General features: G+C 38.0%; 1 protein-coding gene across 3 annotated transcripts in view; it reads right to left on the bottom strand.

Annotated features, from left to right (window-relative positions):
- Positions 1-12,106, bottom strand: part of LOC116881433 (anoctamin-3) — a 284,096-nt gene that overhangs the window by 253,091 nt on the left and 18,899 nt on the right. For 2 of the 3 annotated variants that reach the window (XM_032881226.1, XM_032881228.1), the window contains exon 1: positions 10,907-11,204. The exons of the other annotated variant lie outside the window; for it this stretch is intronic. In XM_032881226.1, the coding sequence (XP_032737117.1) occupies positions 10,907-10,952 (46 nt within the window). In that variant the 5' untranslated portion in view covers positions 10,953-11,204. Of the gene's footprint in view, positions 1-10,906; positions 11,205-12,106 lie in introns of those variants that run through there. 3 annotated transcript variants of the gene reach the window in all.

Genomic DNA, 12,106 nt, shown 5'->3' with positions numbered 1-12,106 from the left:
ATAATTTCAAAGAAGCCTTGATTGTCACATTTCCAGTTGGTTACAAAGAGTTGTTCTTCAAGATTCGGTCTGAAGCAGAGAAAAGTTCAGAATCTCCCCATCCTTTTTTTTTACTTTTTTGATATCAAATCATGCCATTCCTAAAGACCACACAGTACTCAAGCACCCTGCAGGACTCCGATTATATAAAGAAAATTATAAGAATTAGGTCTTAAACATTATATTTAGATAGAATTTTCTCAGGCATACTTCATTATTCAGTTATACAGTGTTTTTAGAGAGAACAAATTAAGTTTTGCAAAACATGATTTTAAATGGACTATGGACTAAAGTAACTGCTTATTTGTGACTTAAATTCTAGAGTACTCTTTTCTAGCTGGGTATAAGTGCCTGTGAGTGGGTGATTTCTTCACATCTGGTAAGAGTTATGACTAACTGCAAGCTGTTCAGTGTGGTACATACCACCAACTCACTTGTCTTGGAGCAATGTGTGAGAAATAGAAAAGCATTATTCAAAATATGAATGCTCCAAAGGAGGCATTATACCAAAGATAGTATTTTAAAAGACAATGTTTTCCTCAGTAAGGAAATTTGAATTTACTGCTTTACCCCCAATTTTCTTGTCTATGGTCAGTGACTGACATCTGAAAGCTATTTCTTTTTTATTATAGCAGGCCATGATATATTTTATAATATATAAAATATGGTGAAGAGAAAGATGTAATTTGAACCCTTTCTATATAAAATTCTTTGTAATTATCACTCTATACTTTGATTTCATGAATATCATTTGGTGAGCAAAATAACTTTGATTTCATGAATATCATTTGGTGAGCAAAATATCATAAACAATCAAAAATTGCTAATGCTATATCAGAAGTAAATATAAATTCAGAGACTAAAAGTCATGTGAATCATTTTTTGATAATTCTATTTTTTAAATTTATACCTTATGTTGAAATTTGTAGATTTAACATGATTAAAAAGAAGTAAGTCTAAGTACTGGACTGTAAAGAAAAAGTGTTAAACTTGACTTTTCCTGACCTATGTTTAGTAGGAACATTTATTCTACAAACATAAATTATACTGGAATGTCTTAGAACTTCTTAAGATCAGAAAAAGTAGCAAAAGAATAGGGTCAGATTGGTATATGCCTTTTTTTTTTTTAAAATACACACTATAGCAAGTTATCCCCTAAACATCCCTACCAGTTCCAATTTACATAGAAAAAATGGGAAATTTAGAGAAATAAAAACAGCAAAAATCATACATTACAAATCCTAAGAAGCATAATTTCTTTAAACATTTAATTATTTATTTTTGAGAAAGAAAGAGAGCACATGGGCAGGAGGAGGGGCAGAGACAGAGGGAGAGAAATCTTCAAGAAGACTCCCCACTCGGTGTGGAACCCCATGTGGGGCCAATCTCAGGACCCTGAGATCACAACCTGAGCCCAAATCAAGAGCCAGAAGCTCAACTGAGCTACCCAGGGGCCCCAAGAAGCATCATTTGAATCCAAGCTGCTTGACATCTCCACTCAAGTTCTTGACCATTTATCTCTCTCATTATAAGTCTGAGGCTATCTTATGTTACTATGTTCGGTCAGTAGTCAAGGTAATTCTAGGCAAGTACACTATAAATGCACCACTGTCTGCAAGTACACCACTGTGTCTGCTAAGATCCACCGGTTCACGGCTAAACATCTTTTGAATAAGTCCAAGTTGAGCTAATGTTAGGGAATTAGAGTCACTTTACCGAAAAGGGAAAAGAAGTTGAATTTTGGCAATCAGCTAAACTTTGGGAGAATTATTTGAAAAATGCTTTGGGAAATGTTGATATAACCAAGTGGACAGTAGAGATTATGTAGGCAAAGAGAAAAACCCTGTGCTGAGTGATGGGCAACCGTTAATCTCACTGATTTGAAGTTAGGATAGGGAGCTACTAGTGTTTTACAAATACATTAGTCACCAAGTATTGAGCCTACTATATAAGCAATCACTGTAGAAGGAATTAACCATACAGAATTGCTAATTCTCATGACATTTCCACCTCTGGATAGCTACCTTAGTTCTGCCACTCCTACTTGTATGACCTTGAACACTAGCTTTTCTATCCTTCAGTTTCCTCAATTGTGAAATAAAGTAACAGATATGTCTCTTTATGAAGATTAAGTGGGATACTATAAGCAATACACTTTAAACAGTATCTGGAAAAGAACACACATTTAATAATAGTATTTGTTATTCAGAGTTCATAAGTAAGGAAATTAAAGCACATTGAAATTAGCTTGCCCATGGTCACTACATGAACAGTCTTAAGATTTGAACACAATTATGTGATTTCATATTATGCTTCTTATTTCACATAGTGTTTTCACCATGACTTTACATTATGGCAATGAATTATTAAAAAAATAAATAAATCACCACAAACCTAATGCACATCTTCCCTATTTGTAAATCAAGAAGAACTATAAACTTTTACAATGTATTTTACTTTTAAGGCCCTGCTCTGAATTATTTCATTATGGGAGGGTATGCCCTAAAGCCCCCTTATTTTTCAAAAAGTTATACAGTAAAAAAATAGGACCTAAAATACCTACAGCAAATATAAGGAACTGACAGCATTTGAGGTATTTATAAGGGTCAATATAGAAGAACTGAAGGCAAAGTCTGAGAGCTCTTCTCTACAAGTCAGATAACTCATTTGCTGAAGTGTCCAGTAAATGAGACAAGGCAGTAACTCTCATTTAGGAAGTTTCCTCATACCTTAAAAAGGAAGGATTGGGGATTGTAGTTAATATAGAGACACACCAAAGTTATATTTTCTTAGGACTAAATGCTTGTATTCATCTAAGTCTAGGATCTACATAAAGTCCCACACTTTAATTCATTATCTCATTCAGTGCTTACACAGTTACTATTTTATACAAGTTTTTCAAATGGGCTCAGTTGTTTGAACCCTGTAGGATGCATGCTTGCTAAGGACACAGATTCCTAATCTCCTCCCCTGGAGGGAGAAGAGATTGCATCTGGAGGGACTGAAGAATTGCATTTAACAAGAACTCCAGGTGATTCTTCAGATCTTGAAAATTTGGATCTTCTAAATTGGAAAACATGAGCTAAGGTAGATGAAACAAATTGCTCAAGATACCACTGAGCGATGGAAACACAGTTTAAACTGGACCTTGTACATGTATCTGCAAAGCCTGACCCCTTGCCCCCTGACTAAATTGCTGTTAAATGTGCTCGAAAGCTAAATATAAGATACGTACAATTTTAGGGAGTGCCTGGGTGGCTCAGTTGGTTTACCATCTGCCTTTGGCTCAGGTCATGATTCCAGAGTCCTGGGATTGAGCCCTATATTGGGCTCTCTGCTGAGCAGAGATCCTGCTTCTCCCTTCTCCCCACTTGTGCTCTCTCTATTTCTGTTGCTATCGCTGTCTCTCTCAAGTAAATAAATAAAATGTTTAATATATATTTATATACATATTATATAGATATAAATATATACTTTTACATAAATACATTTTTATGAATATATACACACACACAATTTTAGGAGTTGACAGATGTCTTTTGGTCAGCCTATTAAATTCTAGAAATATAATGCTAAAAAGTGCACCTAAGACTAATACAATGCATTTAAAAAAACAGTTTTCATGTCCACCCAGTTTTATGCATGGGGAAGTCCTCTCCTCCAATGCCAACTTGGTCTCAGTGCCAGTGAGGATGTGAATAGAGGGACTTGTGTTTTGGGACCCTGGATCCTGCATGTGGTTCTGATTTCTCATGTGCCTGCTGGGTTGGAACAAATCAGAATTTAAAGTAAATGCTGCTTTGCAATGCAGTTAGTTTAGCAGTTAAGGTAGTGACGTGAAGGGACAGGTAGGTTTGTTGTACTGCCTGCTGGAATGATTTCTCATTTCTATAACTTCTGATGAACTACAGAGTCAGAAGGTATCATAGACATTATCCCATCTAAAGTTCTCATTTTACTGAAACCACATAATGGACAGTGAGCTATCCATGATGTAGCTCAGAACTCACTGAAATCTGCCTGGAACTCTGATAGTTCAAATGGGAGTGGAGCAGCCTTTCAGCTGCCTCAGTTGTTTTGCTTTGTTTTGTTTTGTTCCATCCTCCAGAGAACTTGGAGCAAGGAGGCTTCCTTACTTCCTTATGGAATGCAGAACAATTAGAAGGTAGACCTCGGAGTCAGGGAGGCCTGTGTTCACCCCTCAGTTCTGTCACTCATTAAGAGCTAATGAGCTACACCTCAAAGAGCTACACCTCAATTCCCTCACCTTGAAAATAGGAAAAATGATACATCTAACTACTAAAGGTTTAGTGAGCATCAAATATGAAGTGTACCTTTAAGCTTTGGGGTGAGTAGTATCTACACTGTATTTGCTGTTGCTGCTGCTGCTATAGTGCTGGTGTTATCATTATCCTCTTCTACAATCCTTAGAGGTGGGGATGACCACCCACGGATCTGGATAAAGAACCTATGGCTCAGAAAAGGCAAATTCCCAAGTTACAGATATAGTGACAGAATTCAATCCCAGGGAATTCAAGTCCGTGTTCTTTTCATCAAGGTACACCTATTTAATTAACATTAATCTACACACTTTACCTTAATATTTTCTAAACATCTGCATAATTGTAAAATACTGAAATAATAAACATAAAGAGGTCAGGCTTTTTTTTTTTTTTAAGGGTTTGGGTTCTTTTGAGAAGTTAATTTATATAATTATCAACTCCCAATATATATATATATATATTTTTTTCAGTAACATCCATGGGCAGAATAGAATGTTAAATCCTTGATTCAAATGAAGACTTTAGCTCCTTAGAATCCTTAAGAAATGTGATGTTTTGGGTAACTGAACTTCTAGATAGCTTTGAAACACTCATATTTTTATCTAATAATTATTTTGGATGGAATTTCTTTTAAATGTTATCACTTCTCTTTACTCCTAAGAGGATATCTATTTATCACATATTTTATATTGTTTTTACTAATTCAAAGTCATCATTTTAAACCTCAATATTCTTACTTTGAGGTGACACAGTAATTGTTCCGAGCCATTGGATGTACGCAGCATTTTTAAAGAAATGGTCCCAGATGGCTGCATAGTATTCCATTGTAAATATATAGACCACATCATCTTGCCATTTGCAAGGACCTAGATGGAACTAGAGGGTATTATGCTGAGTGAAGTAAGTCCATCAGAGAAAGGCAATTATCATATGATCTCGCTGATATGAGGAATTTCAGAGGCAGGGCGGGAGATTCGTAGGGGGAAGGGAGGGAAAAATGAAACAAGATGGGACCGGGGAGGGAAACAAATCATAAGAGACTCTTAATCTCAGGAAACAAAGTGAGAGTTTTTGGGGTTGGGGGAAGGATAGGGTGGCTAGGTGATGGACATCGGGGAGGGTATGTGCTATGGTGAGTGCTGTGAATTGTGTAAGACTGGTCATTCACAGACCTGTGAACTTAATTAACATTATATGTTAATTAAAAAAGAAAGAAAGAAAGAAAAGAAATGGTCCCAGACACATGAGTTTCCTATTTGGATAGAAATTTCTCTACATTCCCTTTGTAGTTGGGCTCTCCCTCACTGGGAGATTATCACTGGGGAACTAGAGTTGTAAATATGTAGGAAATCTACAGAGGAGGTAAAGAAAGAGAAGGGTGAAAATTAAGAGACAGAGTAGAAAGACCAGAGGAATTCTCCATTAGATTCAGTGCCTAATCCTTTGTGATCAGGCTGATAGTCAGCACCAGCCTGAGAGAAATACAGTTTCTGACCCCAAAATATCTCCCGCCGAATTTTTTTCTACTATGTGGCAGGAATTTTTTTTTTTTTTAAAGAGGCAATGCCTTCTCTTTTCATAAATAAAAGAATCAACTGGCAAAATACCAGGGATAGTCAGTACACATGTGTGAATGCATTTCTGTCAATGTATAAATGGCTCCAGATTTTTTTTTTTCTCATTTTACCAGGGGCAGAGCATAGGAAAGTCCTAGATCCTAAAGATATGAGTGAGAGGAAAATGAGACTTAAACAGTGGATATCAGAGATTCTGAAACTAGGAATTCCCCCCAACAATGTCCCTTCAGGGTGTTGGGAGCTAGGAACTGAACACAAAGCAGGATGGTTGCTGAGAGGCTTCACAGGTGGGCACCTGCAATTCCAAGTAGTTTATTTTGAGAAAAGAAAAAGAGAGAGAGAGAGAATACAAGTGCTTTGTGGTTTGCAGATTCCCAAGTACATGCAAAGATTATTATTATGATTAAGCTACTTTTTGAGTAGGAAGTGTTTGATTCCATGGAATTATTAAAAATACTCTTTTCATGTTTAACCAAATGTCCCTTAGAATAATGATGAATCATTTAACAGCTTCAGCTAATCCCATTAAGCCCAAGCCTTTTAGGACAGGCTGTGTTTGAGGTGACCTATGATTTCCCTCAAAGTCTTGCTGGCTGTATTGGTAAATAACAGCCACCACAAGCCAGAGCTCACATTGTCCTTTTCTTGCCCACTTTTGCTTGACACATGAATCCATCTTCAATCAAGTGAACAGAGCAAGCCAGGCTGGGAAGCACAGTTGGACTTTCGCCAGATATCATTGCTGACTTGCCAGCTAATGTGTTCCTCCAATATGTGCGAAGGCAAAGGCAAAAACACAGTCCCAGTTCTCTGTAAACCCGATACACTCCAGTGTAATCTTGAGACTTCAGAAATAAACTGTGGAATACTCTGCCCCCCTCCCCCGTTCTCCCATTTTACTTCTTAATTTATTAAGCCTCTTAATAAAACAATGTAAATTTAATCAAAGTAGAATAAAAAATTATTAGAATATAAAAAATTTTAAAATATATGTAGGTCTCTTCAGAAAACAAAACTTTTTTTTTTTTAAAGATTTTAGTTATTTATTTGAGAGAGAGACATTGAGAGACAGCATGAGTGAGGAGAAGGTCAAAGGGAGAAGCAGACTCCCCATGGAGCTGGGAGCCCCATGTGGGATTCGATCCCGGGACTCCGGGATCATGACCTGAGCTGAAGGCAGTCGTCCAACCAACTGAGCCACCCAGGCATCCCCAGAAAACAAAACTTAACTGGCATTGTCAATAAACAATATGTCAACATCTTCCTAGAAGAATACAGAGTTTCCTATAATTTACATAAAGGTTGTGTTTAGCAAACCTCTCAGACTTCCTACTAAACAAAGGTTTCTGAAGAAGACTTTTGCAGTAATAGGTTCATGAATGAAAGCATTCTTGACAATGCCATCGCTAAGCACCATATCTGACATATGGCAAGAGCTTAGTAAATATGGGTTGAGTGGAGAGTGAATAAGTACAATTTATTTGCAGTGAAATTTTGAAATTATGAAATGAACATCCAAACTTACTCTATGGGAATTTTTGAGAGGCTTTCCTGAGAAATGGGCATGGGAGTTGTGTAGTTTGTGACTGTAAATCAAGTCTATTGCAAGGAATTATTAGATGACCTGGAGTCTCATTTTCCTTAAAAATACCCCAAAATAACAAAAGTGAGACAAAGTAAAATAAAGGGCAACAACTTCTAAGGGAACTGTTGAGGGTGGTGTTGTTGTTTTTACTCCTAAGTAGTCAAGAAAAAAAGCAGATGGGCCTGGGAAGAAGAATAGCCATCATTAATTTTTTTATTATTATTATTAATTATTCACTATACTTATGGGCCCCAATCTGTGCGCCAAACTGCTGAACACATTAGGGGTTTGCAATGTAGATATTATCTTCATTTCACAGAGGTAGTAACTAAAGTTTAGAGATCTTAAAGAAAAAAACTTTCAAGTAGTATATGTAGAATTAAAATGCAAGGCTGAAAATGAAGATTGCAGATTAAATTAATGGAGAAATCTGGTTTTTCAGATAGTATTTCATTTTACAGAAAACAATTCTGGCATCTATTAGATTTATTGAAAAACGCTGGTTACTCAATTAGATAGATATTACTATCAGTGAGGGAATTTGGATCAGGGATTGATTAGATTACTACATAGTTCTACATACTACATACATTACTACATAGTTCTCCTGGTTTGCTGAGAGTTTATTTTACTTATTTTTTAAAAGATTTTATTTATTTATTTGTCAGAGAGAGAGAGAGACAGAGAGAGCACAAGGAGAGGCAGAGGAAGAAGCAAGGCTCCCCACTAAGCAGGGAGCCTGATGTGCGATTTGATTCCAGGAGCCTGGGATCATGACCTGAGAGGAAGGAAGATACTCAACAATCTGAGCCACCCAGGCACCCTGCTTGCTGAGAGTTTAAATAGAGAGTGTGTCTATTTTTCAAGTGATAGTGAACATTTTTAAAGTCTTACACTAATGGTGTTTTCTGAATACTCCATGCTCTTTCTAGGTATTACAGAGTTGAAATCAAAATAAAAAACAAACTTTAATTTCACTTGATTAAAACAAAAAGTCATCCCCAGAAACTGGTTTACTCAGCTAAATCCATCCATCCATCCTTCCTTCCTTCCTTCCTTCCTTCCTTCCTTCCTTCCCTCCTTCCCTCCTTCCTTCTTTCCTTCCTTCCTTCCTTTCTTAGATTTTATTTATTTATTTGAGAGAATGTGGTGAGGTGGAGAAGATGGGGGGGAGGGTCAGAGGGAGAAGCAGACTCCCTGCTGAGCAGGGAGCCCAGACTGAGGAAGAAGAAACGGGGCTCCATCCCAGAACTCTTGGGATCATGACTAGAGCCAAAGGCAGATGTTTAAGCTACTGAGCCACCCAGGTACCCCTAAAATATTTCTTGTGAACTGAAAGCAAAGGTCCAGGAAGAAATGATCTTTCTATCACATTGCCACCTGCCCTTCCCCAAGGAACAGACAAAGAGAAGTCAAAAAGGCTGGAGGGGTCAGGAGTCGACTCTTTTCAAAGAAGTAGAGTCCAAAGAAATTAAACACTTTGCTCAAGGTTTTTAAGCTAGTTACAAAGGCAAGCTTGGTAATTAGAACCCTATAGAGTTCCAGCATATTCTCCATTTTAATGTTAAGTTTTCAGGTTAATGTTATGGTGAAAAGCACCCCTAAAAGCTTTCTGTCTCATGCTTCCTGGATCAGAAAGCATCTAAAATCTTATTTTGCTTCTTCTTTGCGAGATTAAAGTAGCTAATCCTCAGTTTGTTACATCTTTTTGGAATGCCCATTCATGGTTAAGAAGCAATTAACCAGAACCACTTTATTGGTGCTTCCTTTCCTATCCTTCCTCCTCTCCACATTTATCCTTCTGCTAAAGTTGTTTTTTGTGCCAAAAAGTAAAAGACTTGAAAATAATGCTCATAATGCATCATAAAGGAAACCAAATGTTTTTGGACAATATGAAGAACAAAGATTTGTACAATTTTTTATGACTCACTTTGAGCAATCACAGGTGGTCCTTAAATTGGCAGTTGTTAGCTTTTAAAAGCAAAATATGTATCCACACATAATAATAAGTTGTGTGGGGAACATTTCAAGGTTCCAGGTTCCAAGAATGAGTCACCTATAGCCATGCATCAGAGAATATTAATTGTATGAAGCTAAGGTAAAGTTCCTACCATCTTTGTCTTCGTTCTTAAAGTGTACATGTGTTTAAAGTAATGATTAAAGAGAACATGACTTCTTGAAACAATATAATTCTCTTTGGAACACTTAGATTTGACGTGGAATGGCACACTATGTGAAATTTTTGTCTAAGCAGACAGTATTTCATCCCACTCCCAATTTCAACATTTTTTTTAAAAGAACCTAGAGAATTTGGACTGTAACAGAGTACAAAATTATGGAATTTGAAGCTCAATCAGTCCCATATTCTGCCTAATGTAGGAATCCCTATTAGATTATCCCTGGTATGTCCATCCAGATTTTGCTTTAAAATAGTCAATGATCTATACAGAAACAATTGTTGACTGTAGATAGATAGATGGACAGATAAGAGTATAGATAATAACATAAGTAAATATTCACTTCACTATGAATGAGCCAAGTTACCATTCTAGAATTCACGTATCTTAGGTACCTGTGGTCAACTTGGCATAATTGCCATCACCATTATTACTTCAATAAAATGGTAATTGTTATTTAATACATGTTTTGGGACCAACTGCAAAAAATTGGAAATATGCCTAAACATAAACATGCTCTAGAAAAATACTTTTCAACAAAATAGGGAATAAGGACCATAGAGTGAAGATAACTAGGGATATTTCTTGATTTGATTATGAGCATAGGTACTCATACCACTGCATCCAGGGAGAAACATGAAGGAGAAGCTAAGAGAGATAATACAAAGCCCCCAGAAGAGGAACCTACCAACAATAACAAAAGCCTGAAACCCAGAATCAAACATAGGATGTGGGCAAAATTAAGTTTTCCAAGAAAGTTTCAGAACCCTTTCAACAGGCCAACTTCTGGAACTGTCCAAAAATTCATTTATCTAGGACTGTGTAAAAGCATCTCAAATAAAGAGATTTATTCATGTGAAGCTTCTTAGCGATTTGAATGACAGACTGGGGCAAACATGGTCCAATATTTCTGTCCTCAAACCTCAGAGCACTACTGGGCTGGTAAAACAACCCTTACTCAGCTGGTTTACTGCAATGCAATGAAACAGTCTTAGGAGAGATAGTACATTAAATCAAGTCCCTGAAATGACGAATTCCGCTTCTCCCTGGGACCGTGCGGAGGCTCAGAAATCAGACTCATCTTGGATGCAGAGTAAAGAAGCATTTTTTTTTTTTTTTTAAACTTCACAGAGTTCTCCACCTCTGCGTCGCATTAGCCTGGAAAGGATGCTCCTACACAACTGCAAGGGCATGCAGAGGGGGACGTGACGCCCTTAGGGAGAGGGGACCAAGATTCCAACTGACCTTTTTGCTGTTTAAAGGACTGAATCGAGCCTGAGTGGTGGACCATTTTCACTCTGCGCGTCCCCGCTGGGTTCGGAAGCTGTCCGAGAGGAGGCGGAGGAATAGGAGCCAGACTCTCTGAGAGGCTCCCGGGCGCCACACAATCCCTGAGCCTCCGCGAGCGCGCTGCAATCCAACACCTGCTTTAGCCGGCACTTTGCTCCTAAGGCTGCGCGCCCACCGTTGTTATGGCAACGCCGGAGGGCGGTCCAGCGTCCAGCTCCCCTTAGCGGCTACTCGGGGAATTAACCTCGCATCCCCAGAGCGTCCAGTGCCGCAGTGTGGGTGGGTGTTGCGTTGGGTTTGCCTGGCAAGGGAGGGGAGGACTTTTCTTAGCGACTATAAATAAATCCGAGCAAATCTCTGGAGCCACTAAGTAATTACCTCTTTTTCAAGTTTTGGGTCTGGTTATTATATTGAGGCACAGTTTTGATTTCCTAAAAGTTGGTCTGTAAATACTGGCACTTACAGAAGGGCAAAGCTGATCTCGCCTCTGAGAGAAATGCAGCAGATGGAGAGACGTTTCTGTCTTTCCCTCTCAAACTCGAGCATAGAAATATGGATAACTTTCACTTAGCCACTAGAATGGTTTTATTAGATAAGTTATGTTAAATGTCTAGCACATTACATGTGAGTTATCCTCTTGTATTTGAGCTATTGAGGCCTTGAATCATACGATAGTGACACTGGACCATTTATTTACCTACTAAGTAACAGGTGTTGAGAAGACACTATCTACCATCCCAAATGTAATCCTCACAAAAGCCTTATAAAGTAGATAGAATATTATTTTAATATACTAAAAGAAACTGAGGCCTGGGACAACAAAGAATTCTCAAGACCATAAAAACCAACACTTTATGTTGAGAGAGGAAGATATCCAACACCCAACCGGGTGAAGTAACTTGGGGAGGACCAAACCACAGTGGCCCCAAAATAGGGACAGGAGCCAGTTCGGCACCTTCCTCAGTGGCCTCTCTCCTCCTCTTACCTTCTTCTTCCTGCTGCCGGATTCAAACCTCGTAGCTCCTCCTGGAAGATGTAGCATTACCGCACAGACACAGCAAGCAACTATGCTTCCCTGATTTTTGAAGGTTTGTGAGACTAACTCAGTCAGTTGAAGAATTCAATTAAAGGGAGATGGAAAAGAGAAAGATGGAA

The sequence above is a fragment of the Lontra canadensis genome, unplaced genomic scaffold (genome assembly GCF_010015895.1).
Source record: "Lontra canadensis isolate GAN:19392208 unplaced genomic scaffold, GSC_riverotter_1.0 scaffold74, whole genome shotgun sequence".
Lineage (NCBI taxonomy): Eukaryota > Metazoa > Chordata > Mammalia > Carnivora > Mustelidae > Lontra > Lontra canadensis.
This window is presented reverse-complemented; position numbering and strand designations above follow the sequence as displayed.